Source organism: Chelonia mydas, chromosome 17 (assembly GCF_015237465.2).
Source record: "Chelonia mydas isolate rCheMyd1 chromosome 17, rCheMyd1.pri.v2, whole genome shotgun sequence".
Classification (NCBI taxonomy): Eukaryota; Metazoa; Chordata; order Testudines; family Cheloniidae; genus Chelonia; species Chelonia mydas.
Genome location: NC_051257.2, coordinates 9,550,511 through 9,576,432, shown reverse-complemented (window position 1 = coordinate 9,576,432; position 25,922 = coordinate 9,550,511). Strand labels below are relative to the sequence as shown.

Here is a 25,922-nt window from a genome sequence, read left to right as displayed (position 1 = left end):
CCTTAGGGACTAACTACATGCTTAAGTGCTTTGCTGAATCAGGGCCTAGGCCAATAGGGTTCTATAAAAATTAAAAGGTTCCTCTAGAAATTACGCCTAAAAGCTATGGAGAAGGATTTCCTTTCCTCTGAATTTTTAAACTATCCTAGAGCATTTCATAGAGAATTCTGTGTCCCCGGTTTAAAGATTCAATAGACGGATGATCAGTCTATCAGAATCCATAGAGCTTTTCCTGTAAAAGGGATGGCTTGATAAACCAACTCAAAAGAACGTCAGAGCCACACTTTAATGTGATATAATTTCCTGATTACCAAAGCAGACAGAAATCTAGACAGTGGAGGAGGGGATGCTCGTATGTTTTAGAATTGATGAAATATCAGGAACTGTGGATGCTGTCACAAAGTGTTAGCTAACATCAGCCACTCCCTTTCAATCTGAAAAATAACACATGGAGAACATTGCAAAGGGAAATCCCTGAACCTGGGCTATCGTCCTTCTGCTTTGCATACGGAACCCCAGCAGAGTATAAAATGTGTTTGCCTTGCAACAGGGGCACAGTACCTCTAAGGTTAAAGGAAAGAAACTTTGGCAGAGAAGACCATCTCTGAGCACACTTGGAAAAACCTCTCTCGAAAGCAAGGTAAGGCAAATTTATGTTTAACTGAGCAGCTGGCCAGGCAGTAATAGCTGCTTGCAAGTGGAATAGTTTTATTGCTGTTTGTATTTTTTTTCCTCCTACTAACACAGCACCGGTTTTTAAAATCGGTTCCCTGTAATGCTGCCTTGAAACCTTTACCCTCCTTGCTACAAGTAAGAGCAGTGCCACAAATGTGCTTTGAATTAACACTGTTGAAAAGATCTAAAGGAACAAGGGACTTATTTTGATCACCAATGAATGGAAAAAGAGAAATGAAGAAAAAGTGCACTTTGCCACCTCAGGAAGGCTGCGCTGAGATAGTGTGACATGACTTCCTAAAACTTTTCCGTATAAGCTGCTGCTCACAGGTCTCCTAGTCAAAATCTCAGGACACCTCTGCTGTTCTAAGACTGAGCCACAGCAATTATACCATCAGAAGATTAAAAAAAAAAAAAAATCAAATTAGCCTAAAAGACCAGATGCTTTTAATGAATGACAGGGTGAGTTTAGTTTTGCATCGCACTGTAATGTGCTAGCATTGTTTCCAGTGTGGTAACTCTGCAGATATTTTTGTTACAGACCCTTATCTTCCTCTTCTTTTTACTTTTATTAAGGGCCAGAATCTAACACCCCTACATTGAGTAGGACCTTCCAGCATTAGTAGTTGTATTCTTTTCAGCGGGGTTACTCACTGTGAATAGGGGTATCAAAATCTGGGTCTGAATTCTTACACTGAACTACTTAGATTGTGAGCTTTTGGGGTCAGGACTGTCTTTTTGGGCTTTATGTGTACAGCGCCTAACACAGAGGCCACAACTGGGGGTCATAAATATTACCACAATAAAAAAAAAAGAGTAAACAATTTATAACAGGGAAAAAAAAGAACGTTTTTCTCTTTCTTTCCTTATCTTTTGACCTTCTTGGCTACAGCTCAGTCTTTGATTTGTCTTATACAGAAAACTTAAACAATGCAGTAGCTTCACTTTTACCCAGCAAGCTGCTATGTCTTCCCAAGGAGGGAAACTTCGCTTTAGGATCAAAGATGAGCAGAAAAGCCCAAATCCAAAAGGACAGCAAGACAAAATCTGGATCAGCCTGTGACAATTAATGGAGCATCATCCTAAACTCTGATTAGTTTGCTACATGGGTTATAGATACGCTATAGTATTATTGACAAAAATCTAGAACCCATGCAAGATTCCTCGGTTCCACATTTACAACAGAACCTGGAATCCACAAACTTCACTTTCTATTTGGCTCTGGCAATCTCTAAAGTGCTGCAAGTTGTATTTTGGTTTTATTCCCTGGGGAAGAATAACTTTCAGCTGGGAATCTTTGCTTTGTTAATGACACAGGCCAGGTGTTGCCTCCTGTTTTCCTGCGAAACAAAGGTTCAAATAAAGAAAAATATTTTTGTGACACCCAACAAACCTTCACGAAACAAAACTAAAAAAAGAGCTCTTGTGGGTATTTCTGCTAAACTTGGAACACTTGTGTTTTCCAGACCCTAATTACGCTCTGAATTTCATTTGATCTGAGCATTTTGGAACCTCATTGCAAATATGTGTTTTATCTGTGGTGTCCTAGGAATAGGCAGCAGGTGTAGAATAAAACATGTCTACAGCTTCTGATTGGCACGGAGAACCCCTCATTTATTTGGTGTGTATTTACTACAGGATTTGGGCCCTGATTTAGCAAAGCACTGACCTAAGGAGTCCTAGGGTTTTTGCCGAGTCAGGGCCTTAGTAGCAGTTCAGCTTTCAATCATAGGCTATTAATTACAGCAGGTCCATAAATCTGTGGCATTCCCTCATCTGATTGAAGAGGGAGGTTCCTCCTTGGGCACTGTATAACCAGTGCTTAATATGTGCCAGGATCTTGCCAGGGCTGAGCAGTTCTCTTGGCTTGGCAGTTCATAGCCCTGGTCCCTCTGGCCTTGGTGCATCAGTTATGAATATAAAAAAAGTTGCTCGAGTCCCAGCACTTCTTTCACTACAATTCAAGCACCGTGTATAACCTCCTTTTATTTCCTTCCATAGCCGAAACCCCTCATCACCTAAACCAGGACTTCAGGGCTAGGAAACAGCAGGCTAATTAAAAGACCGAAAATGATGTGCCCTTGGCAGTTCCTATTCAAGCCCCAAACCGGTCGGAAAGTGTCCCCCAAGGAGGATATAAACAATAATGTGGAAAAAGCAGTCCTGAAAGTTCACGGGTAAGATTTCTCTCCTCTCAATTTGACCCTTACTGCTTTCCTACACTCTCCCTCCTTTAAGAAGGAAAGATCATGGGAAAGCACCATGAGGTTTCAGAGGTACAAGTAAAGAATTGCCAAAGCAATAATTTTAAAGGACAAAGTTTGAGGGATAACTGTTCCTACGTGTCAATTGCAGCCAAGTGACCTAGGTGAGGTAAATTTTAGATTTCCCTTGTGAGACATACTCACATCACTGTGACATAAAACATCCTGCCTTAAACTTTCATATTTCTCTTTTTAATTGTCTCTGTTTTCTATAAAGTGTATAATGGTGCATGCTATGGATGGCTAGATCCACATACGTGTGTGTTGTGGACTTCGGCAAAGTTATTTATTAACCTTGTAATTGTATTATTACCTCTGTAAAGCATTTTGGGATACCGTTTGCACGAAAGACGGTGTATAAAATAAGGTTGCACGCTTCTCAACTGTCCCTCGTTTCAAAGGATTTCACCCATTTTGGTGCCTACGTTCCAAAGTTTGGTGTCTACCCCCTTCCCTCGCTCCCCATTTTTCACTATTATCAGTGAAAGTTATTTACATCAGAAATAAAGAATCCTGAACCTGACTCCCACGGGAGTCACCGCTCACCAGTCAGAGCAAAGGACACACCATCTGGCCCTAAGATGGACATTATCTAAAGGCCATCACTGCCAGTCAAAAGCGGACTCTTTTGCTCCAGGATTGTCAGGCTAGCTCTTGTCTTCTCAAACCTTGCATCCACTTGACAAAGGAAGAACAGAGTTCAAAAGTCAGGCCTTTTGCATGGACTTCCTTCATTTCCTGCATAAGAAAGAAAGCCATTTGCTTAACCTGCCCGCCGCGAGGTTGGGCCTATTTGAAAGCTTCATGCAGTTATTCCCTAGAGAAAACAGATCTTCTCAACATTTTCCTTCTCTTTGTCTGTTTCTTATGACTAGTTCACAGTGGTAGCTTCTTGATGCATTTCCTTTGTTTAGTTTATAGTAGTGGTTCTCAGCCTTTCATACTCTAGGACACAGCAATATGGAAATGGTGGCCACAACCTGCTACCTGTTTCCAGTTCCCTTGAGTTGGCAACACATGGCTTATTGAGTCAGAATTGTTTTCAGACACTGTGTGCCTACTCACCCCACGAGTAAACAGCAATGGGTTAAAAACTAAGCCTCTTGTACTAAATCAGATTCTGCTTATTCATTTCAAAGCTTCGCAAAAGAAGAAGCTGCCCAGCTAAATGATCTGAGCAACAAGCAGGACGAGATGCCGCGCACCATAACTGCAGGAGAGGTCAGTGAGAGGAGACAATCTAGTTCTAACTTTGGTACTGGATGCTAAGGGGTCGCAGTGACAGCTGAGTGAAATTTTTCAGCTGAAATTTTTTTGTCCCCCCCACCTCCCCGGATTCAGTGACACCAAAATGTTTTGTGAATTCATGTCAGTGTCACCAAATTGTTCATTTTGTGCAACCCAAAACTTTTGTGTGCCTAAGGGAGTTAGATACCCACCTCCTATTCCAGTGGGATTTGAGTGCCTGACTCCCTTAGTCTCCTTTGAAAGTCCAAGCCTTTATTTACAAGTGTGTCTTATTTCTAAGACCATCCAGTTCATTGTTTCCCTTGGACCACCACAATTAACACACATTGAGAAATCCCAGTCTTCCCTGATGAAATTCTGTCGATTGGCAAATACACCAGGGATAAATTTAGTCCAATGGTTTAATGTTACATGATGAATTCAAAGATTATTTGTATTTTCTTTTTCTCTTTGCTCAGAAACCTCCGCAGAACGGCATCCAACCCATGAGCCAAATATCTGGGTGTCCGAGACATTTAAAAGTTAAAAACTGGGGAAATGGAACCAGCTTTAATGACACGTTGCACCAGACAGCAAAGGCGGTAAGACCATGAAACTTTAACGGACAACTTTCCCTGGCGGGGTGCCATTATTGTTTTTAACATTTCCATCTTTGCAGGTTCTCAACTGCAAGGCCAAGGCCTGCCAAGGGGCACTCATGAACCCCAAAGGCTTGGTGAAAGGCCCAAGAGACAGTCCAGTCCCACCGGAAGAGATTTTACCCCAGGCGATAGAATTCATCAATCAATACTACAATTCACTTAAAGAGTAAGGCCATTTTAACTTCATTCTTGAATTAATTGCTCCATCTATGGGATGTGAATGCCTCTTAGTATTCTTTCATCGGGAGCTGCAAACTGCCCTACCACACACCATCCGGTCAAAGAAAGGGACAAGAATTATGTGCTCTTAGTGAGTTAGTTGTACTAATAATATGCTGAAATGGTAGGTACTATTACCTGTAAGTCTCCACCCTCCTCAGTGAATATAAGAATGGACTTTATTGAGTGCTTTGTGCAATCTGGTTTTAACTGTCTTAACCCTCCTGAGGCGAATGCATCAATAGGCAGCGTAGAGAAGACTCTTTTTAAAAACAGTGTTACCATCCGTCCACAAACATCCATGTATAAACAAGTCTCTCCACGTCTGGTTTCTTAGCAAGGAAAGCTAATACAGCGCTAGAGTGGAGTAACGCCCATTGAGACCAGCCTTATAATGCGGATACGGCTTTTAGTTTGGCGTTGTTTTAAATGCCCTCTCTCTGTGTTCTGGCACCCTTTGCTCAAGGGCGGTACATGTTAGGTCAACATTTCCCATGGTTTAGGGCTTCTTGTAAAGTTACTGGCCTTCTAGGCAACTTGCTGCCATTCAGCGTGGCAGAGTCTTCTCATTCTCTCCCTATCAGGCTTACTGAGCATGCTCAGGGGAATTTCCTAGCATCATAAAAGATGGCTGTATCCTATAGTTCTCAAGATGGACAAGGGAGGGTGATTTCACCACTTTGGGTGAACATGTGGGAAACGCTGGAACATTTGAGTCCATCTCAAGTGCCACCATTTCCAGGCCCTAGGAATTAGTAAATAAAAGTTTGATCCTACAAGATATTGAGCAACTCCTGAAGCCAATGGGAATTAAAACTGCTCAGCACATCCAGGGCTTACTCAGCACTTCACAGGATCATGCCCTAGGTCTCCTAGTTAGCTACTTTGGTGATGCAGATGCTCTTGAGTTTAACACACTAGTTATTTTAAATTGGCCCACATTAACTTTTATGAAAGGAGACACTGATTTGCAGCTCATTTTATAGCTGCTTCCTTTCCTCTTTTTGTGCTGCCCACACGGCACTTTTATGTCTGCTAAAGTTCTGCTTTCATGGTGACTTTATAAGAAGAAATTACTCTTTGTAGTAATCAAGGGATTATGAAATCTCATAACACCAAATAACTTCCAATTGCTTAATTGCATGGTTAGAAACAAGCACTTTCAGAAATTCCTGGCATCATTGCATCTTAGTTGCACTTTCCTGGTCGGGTCATTGACCCAGTTTGATTCTGGTCTTGTCTTTGATCCAGATGCAGCAAACACTTAGGCACATGCTTACCTTAACTCCCATGAGTAATCCCATTGAAATCATACATGCATAAATGTTTTCAGAATCACAATCTTTGTCAATTAATAATGCAGTAAAATGTACATTTCTTACCGATGACAAATTCCCACACCAGCAGCACAAACACACAAGTATGGGCCAAATTTAGCCTTGGTGTCATTTACATCAAAGGGGAGTTGAACCCACTGCCAGATGCTGAACTCGATCTATGGTCCTGATTCCTGTCTCATCACACCAGCATAAGTAACACCACTGAAGTCAATGGACCCACATTGGCACGTGAGAAGGTGATCCAGCCCTAGGAGTTTTAAGGCCACATTTTCAGAAGAGCTCAGCGTCCAGATTTTCAAAGTGGCTCAATGCTCCCGGTAAAATCTGGTTCCATTTCTGATACCTGAGCCCTTCTGAAAACGCCAGTCTCAGGTACAAACAGCTTTCATGGTCCGAAACTTGGCTCTTTGATCACACTGATTTACGCTGTCTCATGTACTGCCCTTGATCTTTCATCCTGGTGAAATTCAACATGTGCTTTCAGACTCTGCAGGCTATTTTCATCCTATTTATCAGCCAGCAAACCAGTTTGTCTGTGCCACGATAAATATTTCCCCAATATTGTGTCTTCATTTTCTGTGTTATCAACCTAAAGAATTTGAGAGGTTAGCGTCTCAGGCCAAGAGAACTACCCAGCGCCTCCTCTTTGGTGTGGAGTTTTCTACACACTTTGCTCAAAAGAAACACTTTTGTATTAAAATATTAGACCTCAGAGAGGACAGGTATCCATTAGGCCACCTCCACCATCCTTCTGCCAATGCAGGATTTTTTCCCACCCATAGATTTCCAGTGCTTTCATGGATTTTAACATGCAAACCGGGAAAGTCCATATCTTCCTAAACAAGTTAACATGGGAAGCTAGGCAGAAAAAGGCAGCTTCCATTAATGTATTAAGTATCATGGAGATGGGAGCTGAGTGCTTAGAGGACTGAGCTGCACCAAGGTTAAAACATTACACTTTGCATTTCCAGTACTGTTTGCTCCTGAATAAGTTAATTAATCTGCCATTCACACGCAACAAGGACAGCTCAGAGATTTGGAGGCCAGAAGGAACTATTATGATCTGACCTCAGTTGTTACAGCGGTGGCCCTGTCTCCCCCCACACTCATGCCCTGCGCTTAGATAAGCCTTTTCTTTCCATTGCTTAAAAATACTAAGTCGTCAATTGTAACAATAGAGAAATATGGGACTTTGGGAAGAAGTGCGATGGGACGCACGGTGGCAGTTTCCTCTAGGCCGCAGGCTTGTTGATGCCTGTGAGAGGTGGCAAATATTTTCACCGTTGATGGTGTATTTTGGGTAGATCGCTTTCATTTCCAAGTATTGAACCTTGAGGCCAGCCCATCTATGGATATTCTCTTGCAACATCCATTTGTGCCGAATGACAATTTGCACAGGTGCCTAAGAAAATCCTATGCCTGTGTCTGTATTCTGTGGCAAAAGCAAACCCCATCTGTCTAAATCCTTTGCTTCATGGAGGAGCCCCTTATAATCAGCGAGCTTAAATTCTGCCCTCAATTACACCCATCCACCCTCCTGACCCACAACATAGTGACTAGAGGATATTTCTGCAATCACCTTTGTGAATGAAAATAGTTCTGCCTAAAGCACAGCTCATTGTTTCTCTTGATGATTGTTTCCTATTCTACAGGCCACAACCAGAAGAACACCAGCAGCGAATGCAATCAGTAACCGAAGAGATAGAAAAAACAGGAACCTACCAGCTGACAAAAGATGAACTCATTTTTGCAACCAAACTGGCATGGAGAAATGCTCCGAGATGCATTGGGAGAATACAATGGTCCAACCTACAGGTGAGTTACTGATTATAGAAATCTGGGGGCAGATCAGCAGCTTCTGTAAATCAGCATAGTGACATTGACTTCAACAGACTTACACCAAGTTACACCAGCTGAGGATACGGCCTGTATTTCAGACAATACAAACTGGTTCCTCATTCCAGAGACAAATCAAATAATTGTATATGGTTCAAAACACATTAAAAATCTGCTAAGCAACAGGAGGAAATGCATCTCCTGTACTTTACAGCAAAGCACAAATACGTTTATTGGGCCCATATAGCAAAGATGAAGATGACCTCTTCTTAGATGAGATAAAAGTGAAATCCTGTATCCAGATACTAATCTAAACCATTGCACCTGAAACTTAAATTAGGATAATGAACTTCATTAGAAAAATAATTCTAAATCATCATTCCTAAATCAATTTTTTCCTGTATTTCTTCTGGGAATATATAGGTGTTTGATGCACGTAACTGTACTACAGCCAAGGAAATGTTTGAACATATCTGTCGTCATCTTGAATACGCCACAAACAATGGAAACATCAGGTATGTGCTTTTTTATTCCAACATTGGTATTCCAAACACCAGTCTTTGGATCCAGATCTGGGTTTACATTCAGAATCCCCACCACCACCCCAAAAACTCTGGAGTGTCTAGAAGTTTTGGTCCCCCCGTCTCCAGCCTTAATTCCCTCCTTTATCCTGTATCATCATTTCTTGAAGGTTTGTAAGTTGCACAGTCCCTGGAAAACGAGGGGTTTTGGTTGGGTTTTTAATTTGTTTACAAAATGTAAATTAGCAGGAATAATTTTAAAAAATAATCCAAAAGCATATGACTTGCTGTGTTTTAATGGGAATTAATCTCTCTGGGTAGATCGGCCATCACTGTCTTCCCTCAGAGGACTGATGGGAAACATGATTTCCGTTTGTGGAACAGCCAGCTCATCCGATATGCTGGGTACCAAATGCCAGATGGCTCCATCTTGGGAGACCCAGCTACTGTGGAGTTTACACAGGTAAGTGTTGAAACAGAACTCACCATCCCTCTTATCTAGCTCATCTAACAGATTTTAGATATTCATCTATCTGATTGATGTAGGTACCTTGTTATGTGGCCCTCTATATTCAATTGGTCAAAAATACTCCACAGATCTGATCAAACTCCCATTAAGGTCAATGGAAGACTTTCATCGTGCTGAGTGGACACTTCTTGTTCTGTACCTTTCTGGAGCAGGAGGGAGGAATGAGGGTGGGCGAAAGGAATGGGTGGAGCCTTGGCTCCAATGCACCAACCAGCACATCTTACCTCGCATTGTGGGGGGGCTTGCAATTTATTGCTATTATAGTCCTGCAGTAAATTACTCCCTCCATCCCAGAGCAAGGGAGGGTTGTCGCTAAGGCACGCTGCCTCCTAGGCCTACCTCTGGGGTGAGGCAATTTATGTACTACCCCTCAATCTGGACATACAATACGCAAACACAGCATGGCTTTATTGGGATGGGGGAATGTAGTTTTTAACATTAGACAGCATGTAAAGAGTTAACATGTTTTTGTCTTCAAACCCATGGGAAAAAACCAAAACAAAACCCACTTTCTTCACTTACAGTTGTGCATCGAGCTTGGGTGGAAGCCCAAATATGGCCGCTTTGATGTCATTCCACTGATTCTCCAAGCAAACGGCCAAGACCCAGAAATATTTGAACTGCCGCCAGAACTTGTCCTTGAAGTGTCAATGGAACATCCAAAGTAAGCATGCTGGATTTAGATAATCGTATCTGTGCCGTACCTTGACTGCTAGGTTATTGTTAGGCCCAGTTTATTAGCTTGTGACCTGTGGCGGGTTCCTTTATTAGTTCTTTGTTCAGGTGAAATTATGTTGAATTAACCCAAGAGATAAAAATGTATGTTAAGGCAGCTATGTTACATTGAAATGAATGTAGGACAATAGCATTTTTGCAGGAAGTATTTGGGAGTTCTCATCTCTGTTTTAGTCATAGTCAGTCAAAAGTACATTGCTTTTAAAAAGTGTGCAGTTGAGTGCTATTGTAATACCCTTGTAGGGTATGGGTCTTCTTGCCCTCAACAAGCCCCTGATTCACCCAAGCATTTAAGCAAGACCAACACTGTTCAGCAAAGCACTGGCATCCTGATTCAAGAAAGCCCTGCTAGTCGGGACACGAGCACATGCTGATGTTGCATTAAAGTCATGTCCAACTCAAGTGAATGGAACTTATGCCCATGAAAGTTAAGGTCTGGCCTGAATTGGGGCCTTAATATTAAACATGCAAGAAGTCCTACTGAAGTGACTCCAGCTCAAGCATGTGCTTAAGTGCTCTGCTGAATCAGGGCCCAAGCAGCCCATTGAGGACAGCAGTCTACCTACAAAGGCTACCAGCTAATAGACGTATTCCTTAAAATCTAGTGGTACAGGTATGTGCTTTGGGGTTGAAGGTTGAAACCCTGCTGGCGACTCATGAGAGGGGCCATTATATAGGGCCAGCTCCTCAGTTGTTATAAATGAATGTTACTCTGTTGCCTTCAGTGGAGTTATGCTGATTTACACCAGCAGAAGATCTGGTTATTGTAGGTTTCATTTCCTGCTCTACCCTCTTGCTCTCTCTGCAGAAGTCCTGTACTGTGTTACCTACTATAGCGTTTGACAAATAGTTTGTAGTGATTAGCGATGAGCAAATAATTTAGTCAGTTTCTCTCTCTATTATTTTTCTTGTCTTGTTTATTTTGTGAAGAGACTGCAAAGAGCTCAAACATTCTTTGAGGTTATGCACCAGTTTCCTCAGCAAGGAATTCTTGATTTTCACATGGCTAGTGAAAAATTTGTGGTGAACTTTTGCAACCCCGTGCTGCACTGCTGAGTTACAGACGGGATTGTTCCTATCTATTCCCTGATTGGCATGGGTTGTGCTCAGAAGGAGACCACAGGGGAGGGTTCTTAACTAATGGTTCAAAATGTTTCTTTAAAAAAGGTATGAATGGTTTAAGGAACTCGATTTGAAGTGGTACGCGCTGCCAGCGGTCGCCAATATGCTGCTTGAAGCGGGGGGCCTGGAATTTACAGCTTGCCCTTTTAATGGCTGGTACATGGGGACGGAGATAGGCGTGCGAGACTTCTGTGACGTACAGCGCTACAATATCCTGCAGGTAACCGTCCAGAGGGTTTTTAATGCATCTGCGTAGAAGAGGCCAGGGAGAGCACCAGGTTTTACACTGAGCCCTGTGCAGGTTGGGGCAGGACTTTGGGGCCTTGTCTCAACCAAGTGCTTTCTTAACCATCTCACTGTTGCTAGTTCAGCTCCATTGGGGGCAGCAATGGTGGGAGAACTAGTGGTGATTAGGAAAGAGTCGTTAATGGCAAAAGGCAAATTAAAAACTCTTTCTGCTTTACTACACTCACGTTATTAGTGTCGCATGTGAAGGGGTGGTTGTTTTTTTAATACTGTAAGCTCTTTGGGGTAGGGGCTGTCTTTGCACAGCACCTAGCACATTGGGTTCCTAGCACATGCCTGGAGCGTCCAGATGCAACAACAATACAAATAATAATAGGGGACAGCTTCCCTTTAATACCATATAACCCAGTGAGAAACCCCCTCCCCCATATCTGACCACTTTCCCCTCCCCACCCCCCCGCACCCCTCCCAAATTTTGACCCAGATTTTTGTCCTGAGGATTAAATTTGTTTTTTCCTCTTTTTTTCCCACATGTAGGAAGTAGGGAGAAGGATGGGTCTGGAAACCAACAAACTTTCCTCATTATGGAAAGATCGAGCGGTGATAGAGGTTAACGTGGCCGTGCTTCATAGTTTCCAAGTAAGTCAGTGACAGATATACGAAGAGACAACACACACCCTGGGCCTGATTCTCCTCTCCCTTGCAACAGGTTTACAGCAATCGGACTCCAGTGTAATTGCTCCTGATTTACACTAGGCCCTTTATTTTCAGCAGTGTGTATGTGGCAGCCATTCTTCCCCTGGCTGCCAGTTAAAAACAGGATGGGGTGGGATGTTGTGGAAAAGGTTCAATCATCGCAGTCTAACTTCCTAGTTAGGTGCTAAAAAGCACCATTTGATTAACAGCTTGGTTTCCAAGGACACTTGTTGAAGCCAAAACAAGTCAAAGGGTGGGCAAATGAATCAGAGGCATTGTTTAACTTGCTCGCCCGATGCTGGGGCGATAAACCGCAGGGGGGGAAAACGGTGATCTTCGGGACTATAAAGCGAGCTGCAGCTGAGCAAGTCAAGGGTCCATCTAGTACAGTGCCAGTCTCAAATGACGGTTAGCACTGGATGCTTCTGAGTAAGGCATGAGGTCCCCTTAGTATGTATTCCACCCGGAAAAAGCCTTCTATATATAAAATCAGTGCAGGGAGAAAAGCAGAGGGTACCATAAAGCCCACTTGGGAACCACTGTGATGGACACGATAGAAACCCCTTAGATGTTATTGCACTTATTTGTGAAGCTCCATGACACGGGGCACAATCAGCTTATGGACTTCTCTACCCAACTCTTTTAGAAACAAAACGTCACCATCATGGATCACCACTCCGCGGCGGAGTCTTTCATGAAGTACATGCAGAACGAGTACCGCCTTCGAGGAGGGTGCCCAGCCGACTGGGTCTGGCTCGTGCCGCCGATATCAGGCAGCATTACCCCAGTGTTTCACCAGGAGATGCTGAACTATGTCCTCACACCTTTCTACTATTACCAGGTAAGGGCCACCGAACGATCTCAGCAGACAACTTAAAAAAAAACACAGCACAAGAGGTCCATCCTGTCCAGGGGTCATACGGCACTTCACACCACGGGGTTCTGGTCTATGACTGGGGCTCCTACACACAACGATAATGCAAATAAGTAAACAGGCAATATGCTGCCTGAACTAAAAACACTGTCATTCGTACTAACTGCCAGTGCCTGTGAAGTAAAATTAGCTCATGGCGACATACCGTAATCGTAGGGTTTCTAATGTTGGGGGGTGGGGGGAGGGAAACAAGGCCAGCAGTTTCTGTTAAGAAATATCATTAGCAGTATACTCCCAAATGGTCATTAAAATGCAGTTGGACACAACAGAGAGGCTGACCCTGCATTTGTGAAGTGGATGGGAGCAGGCTTGGACTTGCAGAATGGACCCTAGATGTAGATTCCCAAAGCAATCTGACTGTTTCAAGGGACGACTTGATCGGCGTCAAAGAAATTGTGTACATATTCTTTTAAGATCTCAGACCCGTATCTTATGTCTTTTTCCAGGTGGAGGCTTGGAAAACACATGTCTGGCACGATGAGAAACGCAGGCCAAAGAAAAGGGAGATCAAGTTCAGAGTTTTGGCAAAGTAAGGTTCCCAGATAAAAATCTTAAATATTATATGGGATTGAACCATGAAGAGCTAATCTATCCCATCCCAAAGTTAGGGTAGAGGCACTCCACTTCCAGGTTTTTGGTTTGTCTCATTACAGCAATCAGGGCCAATTGAATCACTTGGATCTGGACCCAGACTACCCACAATTTGATACTGTTCACATCTGAAATGTTTGTTTAGGCCAATCTCAAATATATTCCCCTGGAGAATGCCCCAGGCCATCCTCCAAGTCAGCCTTTCCCTGTATTTTTGTAAATCAGGTCAGAACATTTTGGTGAATAAATGACAAGGTGCATATGACTTTTCCCAGGGCTGCGTTCTTTGCAGCTGCATTGGTGCGGAAAACGATGGCAGCCAGGACCAAGGCAACAGTGATCTATGCAACCGAGACTGGGAAATCTGAAACGCTGGCCAACAACCTGTGCGCCTTGTTCAATTGTGCCTTCAATACCAAGGTAAGAGTCTGTCCCTCCCCCTGAAACCTCCCTTGCACCTTTATGCAGCATGGAGAGAAATCTTTACCCACTGGAGAACAAGAGTTAGAAGACTCAGCACTTCCAGCGTCTATAAGATGTCACAAACATTCCCTGGACATTTTGAATAGCCAAGGAATGCAAGCTCTGGCTAGAGTGTATTTTCGGTGTACCTTGCAACTCATTCTTTGTTAGTCACAGACTATTGTTGCAACAGGAAACACTATTTTCCATCCTCTTTGACACCCATTTAATGGCATCAGTCAGTGAAATATCCTGATACTACAACTGCAGCACAAATTCCTATCTAACACCTGAAGTCATGCAATTCGGAGAAGTGACAAATTCTCACAGTAGAGTACGACATTTATTGCATCAGTTCCCACCTGCGTCAGAGGGCTTTATGCTAACTTGGTGAAGCTTCACACTTCACCTTCAACCAGGTCATTGCTGCTGATTGCTCACTCAATCCATAGTGAGGATTTATTACTATATGTACAGCTCAGAGGACACAGCTGAAAAAGGGGCCCCATATTTCTAGATGCTAGACAGGTACAAACACAGAGTCCCTTCCCTGAGAACTCAGGCCCAGATCTCCAAAGGTACCTAACTTCCATTGATTTCAAAGGATCTAGGCCTCACAGTCGAACTAGAAAAGACAGACATGCAGTGGTAAAGTGAGAGGTGAAGTGACTTGAGCAAAGTCACGCAGTGGCAGAGCAATTAACAGAACTCGTGGCCACTGCCCTGTGTGCTAGCTCACGCTACCGCCCAGGTTGGGTCAGCAGCGACCTGAAAAGACCGTAGCTCTCGAAAGCTGGTCCTCATTTATGCCCCATAGCAATATCTTATGCACTTGGTCTCTTCCAGGTCCTCTGCATGGATGAGTACAAGCTCAGTGACCTGGAAAAAGAAACCCTCCTTCTAGTGGTGACCAGCACTTTTGGAAATGGTGACTCTCCAGGCAACGGAAAGGTAAATTTAACAGAGAAATCTGTGTTAGAGTCTAATCCAAAGCCCATCAAACCCAATGGGGAGATCTTTGAATCTGACCTTACCCTATAGATAATGTAAAATAAAAGTATTTGTGCAACATGAAACATTTTATTTATTTTATACAGAAACTGAAAAATGCCCTGTTCACTCTGAAACAGCTGAGCAAAAAATTCAGGTAATAAAGCCTCTAATTTGCCTCTGATCATATCTATTGCCTTTTATGGATCATGCTGTTCAAGGAGGAGCACTAACTGGATCCCTCCAAGACTCATCTATGTCTCTTTGTGCAGATATGCTGTATTTGGCCTGGGGTCAACCATGTATCCAGAGTTTTGTGCCTTCGCTCATGCCATTGACCAAAAGCTTGCACAGCTAGGCGCCTCTCCGCTCACCCAAACAGGTGAAGGGGACGAACTTAATGGGCAGGAAGAAGCCTTTCGCACCTGGGCAGTTAATGCATTCAAGGTAACTACGGTATTTAACAGCTGTCCCAGCTGCATCTATTTTTTTCCTGGCTCTCCACCAGCTAAATTGCCCCTGTAAAGAAACTTGGGGGATAAGAGCTACATACAATACACAGCTACCATTAATGATGGGAGCCAACTGCCCACTTCAGATCTGGATTTCAATTCCACAACATGTTGGGGATGTCGCTTTGGATCCAGGGTTTTGGTTCAGTTCATTATAATGACAGGAACCATTTGCAAGAGTGGAGGATCTACATCTAGGTTTGGATTTTGAACTCCCCGAAGTTCAGGAGTGATTTGGGACACTGTCTTATTTCCAAGAGCCCAGTTCTGCCACCTTGCGTATAGTTCCATTTCAATGGGACTACTTGTGTGGTAGGCTACACAGGGAGGCAGAAATCAGCCCTAACAGTTTTTCTAACCAGATCCTATCTCTGTTAGACTGGTGTAGATTGGCAGTAACCCCATTAAAGTCAGTGAAGAAATCTATTCACATTCGGAATAAGTGAAATCAAAATCTGGTCCAGGCACTCTACTTGATATAATTACTATGACTATTATTATTATTATTAATTTGTATTGTTTGAGATAGATGCTGCACAACATTATCAGCGAACACTAAAAATGGCAAGTTTTAACATGAATAATCTGAAGATTTTTTTTTTTTTTATTTTTTAAAAAAAGACTGCCTGTGAGACTTTTGACATCCGTGGAAAAAACAATATTCAGTTACCCAAGGTGTACACCTCAAATGAAACCTGGAATCCCAAGAATTACAGGATAGCATATGACTCCCAGCCTTTGGACTTGAGTAAAGGTACCTTCTCTTTCTCTCTCTGTACCTATTCTGCATCTCACATGCCCAGGTTTTATGGAGGAATTGTGGCGGGAGGGATAGCTCAGTGGTTTGAGCATTGGCCTGCTAAACCCAGGGTTGTGAGTTCAATCCTTGAGGGGGCCATTTAGCAATCTGGGGCAAAAATTGAGGATTGGTTCTGCTTTGAGCAGGGGGTTGGACAAGAGGATCTCCTGAGGTCCCTTCCAGCCCTGATATTCTATGATGTAGGAATGAGATCAGCTCTGACAATGCAGGATGATAGATCTGATGTTCCACCAAGTTGGTAGAAGCAGCAATGCCCTGATTTAGATGGGATAATACACAGTCTCTTATTTTAAGTTCGATAAGACATCACAAAAAACACCTCAGCTGGCAGCCATGTTGTCAGCCTCAGCAGAAAGGCCAAGGATTGAATGATTTTCTGTCATAGAAGGAGCACAAACAGCGGTGCAGTGTGTTCTCTAAATACGGTTGTCTATATAGGTTCTCATACTTGCTCCTCACCATAGCATTTATCGCAGGGCAATTAACTACTAAAAAAGCTGGAGCTGCCCTGGGTCAAAAGCAGCTCAGGTCTTTTCCACAATTACATGATGACATCTAAAATAAATTGAATCAATAAAACTTAGATTAACTGTGGCCTCTTTTCCCCCCCCCACAGCACTTGGAAACATACATGCAAAAGATGTGATTCCCATGACGCTCAAGTTCAGGCAGAATCTGCAAAGTTTAAAATCCAGGTATGGCACCTAGATCTTTTAGGTATTTTAATATTTGGTTTTGCTAGAAATTTAAAAAAATCCTGAGATCCAAGCATGGCTGACCCTGTAGGCGTTTGAGAAGGAGGTTTGAATTTCACACCATTACTCTAAACAGGCAAACACCACACAGCATTTTGAGACTAAATGTGGAATCTGACAGAAACCTTTTCCCTGATGAATTCACCAAATCCAATGTGAATTGCTAGTCAATTCAGAAAAAAGTGTCCCCTTGGCGAAAAAGGAATGGAAAAAAAACATAACTCAAATAAAGAAAAGGAGTACGTGTGGCACCTTAGAGACTAACAAATTTATTTGAGCATAAGCTTTCGTGAGCTACAGCTCATTTCAAGCTTATGCTCAAATAAATTTGTTAGTCTCTAAGGTGCCACAAGACCTCCTTTTCTTTTTGCGAATACAGACTAACACGGCTGCTACTCTGAAACCAAAAACTCAAATAACTAGTTTGTAATCTTACTGTCATGCAAATTGAGCCATAACAATGCACAAACAAGCTGAAAAGGACGAGTTACAGGCATTTCCAACAACAATATCCGTGTTAGAAATAGAATCCATAAAAGACTTCCCAGTATCCTCAAATAAGCCCCTTTCTTCTTCATTCTAAATACAGTCTTTGTACAGGAAGCCATCTGGCTTAGCGAGGCAAACCATTCAGCCTTCACTGGTACAGCATGACCTTTCCAGTGGCTCATCTATTTGGGTTCCTGCATGCTGATCAGCAGATCTTGAAGACCTCTCTCATTTTGATTAAGACGCTTGGCTTAACCAGACAGTGGTTTGAAGAAGTCTCCATAAATTAACACCAATTAACCCTCGCCGCCTGCCACTTTGAAAGTGTATTATTCTGCACTGTCAGAGGGAAATCCTGTCAACATAACCGTGATTCATCAGATCTCATCTTCTTATATTTCAGTCGTGTTACCATCCTACTTAAGCTTTCCTGTGAGACTAATCAGGAAGTGCACTATCTGCCGGGAGAACATGTCGGGATTTTTCCAGGCAACCAGCCAGAATTAGTCAGTGGCATCATTGAGCACGTTAAGGATGCACCACCAACTGATCAGACCATCAGACTGGAAACCTGCAATGATGGTAAGTTGGCTGTACTGCAACTCCAGGGCAATGGATGTTTTACAGATATTTTCCATAAACCACCGCTAGAGTTTTCTTTTAAAGCAAAAAAGTTCACCAAAATGCATTAAATAAAAATATGTATTCATTGGGTTCTTCTGATGTCTTCAGAAAACAGAAGAGTCGGTTCTTAGGCAAGAAGTGGTTGCTGCTAAGGGTTTTACTCTATAAACTCCTAATTTTTAGTTATTCTTCTGATGCTAGGTTCTGATTTCAGTCACAGTGAAGAAAATCCACAGTAACGTCACGAGGGCTAATGGAGTGATCCTGGATTGACACAGTAACAGAGATCAGAACCTGGCTAGTGACTGTAATTACGCTAATTGATACAGGGTGTTCATTACTACATAACATATAATCAGTCTCCTAAAAGAGGTTTCCATGTCTCTCCCTGCTCTGTTGCAGAAGCTTGCTAAATGATAGCCTTTTTGCAGGGAGACAGTTGTTTAAACAGTTCCCTTTGTTTAAAAGGAGTGTTCTATCATCATCTGTGATTCAGTGCATATACAAAAGGGCAGATCCTCAGCTGGTGTAAATCAGCTTAGTGTCATTACAGTCTTTAACAAGAAAATTCCTCTAGGAACACCTTGCACTGCTATCCCATAGCTTTTAGTGTTGATCACCTACAATATTATCTTTCACTAGGTTTGTTTCCTTAGTAGACACTCCTCTCAACTGAGGTCTATGTTCTAGATGTGATACATGGTTCACTGCGTGCAGTCTCCTTTCAACTACATTGAGATCTGCACAGCACTTCCAGCTGACAGACTCCTTGGAAAGTGTTCTCAAGTGTTCCTTACATTTCTAGGTGGCTACTGGACAAGTGACAAGAAAATTCCACCCTGTACACTTTCCCAAGCCCTGATGTATTTCCTTGATGTCACTACACCACCCTCCCAACATCTGCTAAAAAAACTCTCCCGGCTGGCAACAGAGGAAGGAGACAAACACAGACTGGAAGTCTTATGTCATGTGAGTGTTTGGACTTGACTTATGCATTGAGGGGTCAGTGCCCCTCCACTGCTGTGATGAAGGCTATAGAAATGCATGTAATAATGAAGAATAGCTGTTTTCCATTTACTGTGTAAGCTGCATTATTCCAAGACCATCCTTGAAAATAGGAAGGATGGTCTTACGGCTAAAGCCCAAGAGTGGGAATCAGGAAATACTGTTTGAAAGACTTCCCGCGGTATGAGATTTCCTGAGTGATTCTGGGCAGGTCACGTAGCCTGTTTGGGCCTCTGTTGAAAGAGTATAACACTACTACTTCCTTGTCCCCCAGCGGGGTGGCGAGAATTAATTCAGTTAAGGATTTTGAAGTCATCAAGTGGAAGGTGTTACCAAGAGCGCTGACAGACAGTTTGGTAAAGCAAAGAGAAGGGATTTATGAATCTCCAACGTGGAAATAACCAGCTGAAAGTTCAAGGTCCAGATGAGCGTCTGTTGAGTTCAACAATGGCTCAATAGCTTTCAGGATCAGAGCATATGGATGTCTGGCAAGATAGGGCTGGGAAAAAAACAAAAACAGGCTCCCCCTTCTACTTCCACATCCAGGCCCAGACAGCGAAAACAACCTCTGGGACGTATTTCAGAGCTTCTAATTCCAGACGTTAAATAAAAAAAAATCCCAACATTTTCAAACAACTCAGTCTAAGTCGCGTTCTAAAGCGGACTAAGGTTTGAGGGAGTCTCCTTTTATCTGAAGGATACCTATCACTAGCTTAGCAAGCAAGCCTGAAACTTATTCCAATATCCCTGCTCCTAACCCCGATGAGACTCAAAGTTCCTTTTTCACATTTGTGGCTGTGTTTGGCTTTCAGAGTTTAGAGGAGTACAACAAGTGGAAGTTTTTCAACAGCCCCACCATTTTGGAGGTACTGAAAGAGTTTCCTTCCACCCAAGTCTCCACGTCTTTTTTACTGACTCAGCTGCCTTTGTTGAAACCCCGGTACTATTCCATTAGCTCCTCACGGGACATGACGCCCAGAGAGATCCATTTGACAGTTGCAGTGGTCAACTACAGGACAAGGGGTAATTGTTACTTACATTTATTCTTTGGTTCGATGCAATTTAGGTGGCACAATGATTAAGTAAACTGGGTCCACCATACGGCATAAAACATACCATTTTAGCTAAGAGTGTATATTGTACTGCTCTCAGTCGATACGTGCAGAATATAAATGGATAATGAAAATTTGCGGTCTAAATAGGGAACATTACTGTTGGACTGGTAATATCCTGCAGCTAATCTTTGGTTTTCAGTTAGTAGACACCAATTTATTTACACACCAATTTGTTTTTATATCAGTTCAACTTCTACAAAAAGTACTTGATGGTTTGGTTTTGGTTTTTTTTGGAGGTTTCATAATGCATTTTCCCTTCCTCCTGTTAGATGGTCAAGGTCCTCTGCACCATGGTGTTTGCAGCACATGGCTGAATACGATAGCTCTCCAGGAGACAGTCCCATGCTTTGTGCGCAGGTGAGTGTATATGTCCTGTAGCGCGTCAATGGGAAAATATCAGTACTTAGTTCAGCTTCGTTATAACAATCTCTAATAATATCCATACTTATTGCAAGGCAACATGGTCTAATGGATTGATCGGGGGCCAAACACTCCTGAGTTTTTACCCCTAATCCAACACTTTGTGACTTGACCCTATGCGTGTGCTTCCACAAAACAGGGGTAATAACACTTCCCTACAACAGAGGGGAATGGGCAGGATTAGCCTTTTCACCATGCCTTGAAAATAGAGAGCCTGATTCTCCACGCTCTAAACACCAGATTTACCCTGGTGTAACTCTGTTGATTTCAGTGTAACAGAGTGGAAATTCAGGCCACTAGTGATAGATAATTGGTAAGCATTATTCAGGGAGCTTGGTAGGAATGGATTTACCCCATATGATGTTTTTCCTAACCACATTCTCACATTTTATTGACATCAGTGCTAGTGGATTCCGGCTTCCGAAGGACCCCGCCAAGCCCTGCATTCTGATCGGCCCTGGGACAGGAATTGCTCCATTCAGAAGCTTCTGGCAGCAGCGCCTCTATGACTTAGAAAAGAAAGGTACAGTGGGAATTACCCCCAGGAGGAGCGCTGTCCCCCCAGGGACGCCATTCATCCAGAAACGTCAACTGCATGATGCTGTTTTCACTAACTTGACATACAAGCAGCATGGAATTCATCCTCATAACTCAGCAATGTGGGGCGCTGTGGGTGGACGTGAAAGAGCGTGATGAGGGTGGGGGGAAGGGGGGAAAATGTACAAATGCTGTAAAAACGTGTGCTTGGAAGTGGTAGCCCTGAGCAAGGAGCACTGCAGACATCCACCAACCCAGGAAGAGCTTTGAGAAGGATTTCACGTTAAAAAACACACACAACCAACAACCACCACCCAATAGCCCTGTCTCCTTCCCACCCTCTTTGGGATGCCTGATAGCAGAGAGCAGACCACAAACATCTCTGCCTCTTTCACAGGGGCTTGTAGCATAGAGAGAAGGTTCTTTGTGATCTTACAACCCTTTTCAACAAGCAACCGGAATTTTGCGGTGTCCCTGCCTGGTCATATAAAGACGAGTTGAGCTTCTGCCAGTGACATTTTGTACCGTTAAATGATGCTGCAGATGCTTAAAGCAGAACCTCGCTCGCTCGCTCTTTCATACATACACAGTGGTAAAAGCTGGTTGGAAAATAGGCTCCTGTCCTTGCATGACTAGCTGCTGAGACAACGGGGCCCTCTGTTGCCATTGTAATTGCAGGTAATTGGGCTAACTTTCCAATGTTGGTTTCAGGAATTAAAGGCAGCGGCATGACATTGTTGTTTGGCTGCCGGCAGTCAGACATGGATCATCTCTACAGAGAAGAAACTCAAGAAATGAAAAGAAAAGGAGTGCTGAAAGAGGTCTACACTGCCTACTCCCGGCAACCTGGCCAAGCTAAAGTAAGCTTCATTCCTCTGCCCTCTAGAAAGGGGGATACAGATCCCCTCCTGCCCCAAGCTAAGGCTTGAGCACTGTTTAAAGTTCTCCTTTGAAAGGGTTCAATGTTTTGTTTCTATGTCTCGTGCCTGAGTGAAGAATGCCATTTTCTTCAAAGGAATGGAGCCAATCTTGCCCTTGACTTCAATAGGAGCAAAGTGTATCTATCTAAGCTTTACATTATTGCCCTGTAGAAGGAAGAGAACAGGCATATCCAGATTCAAGCTTCAGATGGAAAACTGTCTGTGAAGCTAAAACTTGTTCAAAACTCCAGCCCTAAATGCCCTGGACAAGTTCAGACCTGCACATTGTACCTGTTGGGGAAGATGTTGACCCCAGCTCTCATCAGTTTGCCATTTGTCTCTGAAATGGTGCAGCCAGAAAGACAGCAGAGCAGGCACTCTGGGAATTCCCCCAGCTGAGCAGAATCACTGGATGGTAATCTGTGGCACCTAAGCCACCCTCTCTCCAACTGCGGCTATAGGAGTGTGTGCCTGGCATGTCCCTATGCCCTGACAATCCCCAGCTAGCTGAATGGTTTACTGGGGCTGTGGACAGCTGGGGTAAATTAGAGCAGCCTTCAGGCTGCTCTAACTTATGTAAGGGACTGGCCCAGCCTCAAGATCAGGGTAGTATAAAAGGTGGCTTAAAGCCATTTCTCCCTTCTGCTCTTGGGCAGATTATAGTTTGACTGGACTGAGGGAGTCAGAGCCTTAACATGGCATGATGGGGTTGTGTAAGTCTACTCCAAATCTAGATCACCCATGATCTCAGACAGCATTAAGTGGACCTTATTTGACTTTTTCCCCCTCTCCCCTCCCCCCTTAAGGTCTACGTTCAAGACATTCTTCAAAGCAAGCTGCAGGCAGAAGTGCACCAAGCCTTACATGAAGATGAAGGGCATTTGTATGTCTGCGGGGACGTGCGCATGGCCAGGGACGTCTCCCAGACCTTGAAGGAGATGTTCACAAAGAAATTGAAGCTGACGGAGGAAGAGGCTGAAGACTACATCTTCCAGCTGAAGGTAGGTGTAGAAGCCAGATGTGCGTGCTCACCATCGTCTGGGTTGAAGCTAAAGAGTCCTGCGTGAGTTAAACTAGACTTCAGTGTAGTCATCGAGATGCAATGGAAAGGGCAACAATTATAGCAAACAGTAAATTTGTGTGTGTAAATTTGTCAGACATTCTGAATTAGAATGCAAGGCCGGGTGATTTATTTCAGTTTATACAACGTACCTGTTGAGAATGCTCAGGGTGCATGTACAGATTACAGTATTCTACCCCTAAACTGATTTGCAATATCCTGCCCCACTTTGACCCTGGACAGCCAAAGGGGCAGGATTTGCCCATGAATAGCTATGAGTGTCTTTGCAACATGACCTGAACCTCAACATTGTCAGGCTCTGTTGGCCCAAAGGGGACGGGCAGTGAATCTGAGAAGGGAAGAAACACTGCACACAGACACTAGACCTGCTCTGCGGGCTGCCTTGTGCTGTTGGAATGGCGCAAAGTGACAAGAGTTACAACGTTCAGCTTATCCTTGAGCTTGTAGGATTTCTTCTGACCCCCAAAAGTTCACCATCACTAGTCAGTAGAACAAACCCAAAGGAACTGAAAAACGAGCAGGCAGTTTGTTAAATAATGGGAAGCCAGACTGATGTTTTTGTTCTGTGTCTCTGATTTTTACAGAGCCAAAAGCGATACCATGAGGACATATTCGGGGCTATGGTTCCACACGAGGGCAAGAGAAATGCAAGCGCTTTGAAACCCACCAGCCCAAGAACCACTCAACAGTTAATGTTTTAGCCAACATTTGAACGTATGTGATCATTTTCAAACAGCAAGGGGTCAAATTCTCCTTCCAATGCATGTCAAGGCACGCGCATGCATTTGCTGGCAGAATTTGACCCTCAAAAGTTTAGCCTTAAGGAAAAGGTGACTTTTTAATGTAATTAAGCCTTTATTACTATTTATTTGCGACTTCTTTTTAATGTCTATTTTATTATAACCTTGATCATAGTTCAAGTGCAACTTATTTTTTAATGCACGTTAGGAGAGGATAAATGCCTGTAGTTTGTATTTAAATACAGAAGAAGATCTGCTCACAAGGGAAATACAGATTTTTTAAGTGATTTAGAATAATATTTTTGTGCAATGGATTGTGTGTGTGTGTGTGTGTGTATTTATATGGATTTGTTTTACAGTGTAAATAATACCCCTTTAAAAGGAAATCACTTGACGGCTGCGTTGCTTTTAAATGCTGGTCATGCTGATGATTTCTAGTTGTAGCAAAGTTCACATGAAGTAATATAATCATTCTAAAGTTGAAATATTTGTTGCCTGCAAACGAAGAAGTTGCAAATCCTGCTTCATAGGATGGCACTTGGATACGTCTTACTGCTGTTACAGAGCATGTGTCAACGAGGCTCAAAAATACATAAGCACTTTATATGTTTTAAATTCTGTATTCCCATTTGACCGACACTATGTTATAATAAATTATGCCTTTATAGTGAGAACACTCTGTGCTTGTGGACTAGATTTGAGTGTGTAACACGTTACTGACTCAAGCTTGCAAAGAGATCTGCGTGGTTGAGCCCCTGGACTTCAGCGGGAGCAGAATTGGGCCCCACCAAGTTTAGGGAACCCCCTCACCGAGGCAGAATGCTCGTCTACATGACATACATGCTTGGCTTACCCACGGTTAGAACATTCGTGGTATTGCGAACCCCAAACTTTTTTCAAAACAGCATGTGCCAGGCTCCAAAAATCACGAGACTGTCTTCTAAAAACCACCACAACACGGTTTAAAAAAAAAAAAAACCATCTTTTTTGCCTTCTGGTTTTTAACCCTCTTGGGTACCTTCGGGCCCCGTTTCCAAGCTTTCTCCAAACCCGTGAGCTATAAACTTAAAAAAGAAAAAAAAAATTAAAGCTTGAAGTGAGATTTTTCATGTTACTGCTTGCCTGAAGGAGCTGGGACTTTATGAAAACACACCAAATATTGTGAGAGTCAGCAACCATGCATTTAGCATATACACTGCAGCAGGAGACATTTAATGACTAGGGCAGAAAGCCTGGTGCTGCTGAGAGAGATTGAAGACCGACAGTTCAGGCACAGCGTATCAGACAGAGGGCAAACAAGGAGTAACAAATGAAGGTATATGGCAAGTACTGGGTCCAGCTGGTTACCAAAGAGACACATGACCATCAGTATCAATTCAGAATGCTTCACCCAGCAGGACACAAGTTGTCCACTCAGTCTTTTTTAGGAGACCTCCCCCCTCATTTATTCTGTGGAGGCTATCAGTCACTTTTGCGGCAGGGCAGGGCCATTTTTCCCCCTGCAGAACTCACCTTCAGGCAACAAAGTTCTCCCTCAGAATCCAAATTCCATTCTCAGTGCCACCCAAACATCAGCTGAGTCACACGGGCATGAAGAACCAGAGAACATGGCACTAGGCCACCGAGCTCCGGCATATTCCCTGTCCTGAGACGAACAACATGGAGGGCAGCCTGAACCCAACCCTTTCTCCATGCCCCTCAGGAGGTGAAGGGGCTCTCTCTAGAATCCCTTCTTGTCTCTCTACCTTAAGGCTTTACTCGCAGCTTGGTGGGGTGTATGTGTCAACCACCATTCTACACCAACACGTCATAATCCTTTGATTTGCTTTTTAAATGCTTACGTTTACTGCTATAG

At 43.2% G+C, this 25,922-nt stretch overlaps 1 protein-coding gene across 1 annotated transcript; it reads left to right on the top strand.

Moving 5' to 3' along the window:
- The first annotated feature begins 457 nt into the window (after positions 1 to 457).
- NOS2 (nitric oxide synthase 2) lies at positions 458 to 24,878 on the top strand. Its single transcript, XM_037880794.2, has 27 exons — positions 458 to 640; positions 2,677 to 2,852; positions 4,079 to 4,160; positions 4,646 to 4,768; positions 4,846 to 4,994; positions 8,040 to 8,202; positions 8,647 to 8,738; positions 9,066 to 9,207; positions 9,798 to 9,937; positions 11,176 to 11,350; positions 11,914 to 12,015; positions 12,719 to 12,913; positions 13,453 to 13,535; positions 13,873 to 14,017; positions 14,906 to 15,010; positions 15,157 to 15,206; positions 15,322 to 15,496; positions 16,183 to 16,315; positions 16,998 to 17,076; positions 18,029 to 18,207; positions 19,055 to 19,218; positions 20,067 to 20,277; positions 20,639 to 20,726; positions 21,191 to 21,312; positions 22,038 to 22,186; positions 23,053 to 23,247; positions 23,912 to 24,878. The coding sequence occupies exons 2-27, from the start codon at positions 2,746 to 2,748 to the stop codon at positions 24,026 to 24,028; spliced, it is 3,465 nt and encodes a 1,154-aa protein (XP_037736722.1). The 5' UTR covers positions 458 to 640; positions 2,677 to 2,745; the 3' UTR covers positions 24,029 to 24,878.
- The last annotated feature ends 1,044 nt before the right edge of the window (positions 24,879 to 25,922 follow it).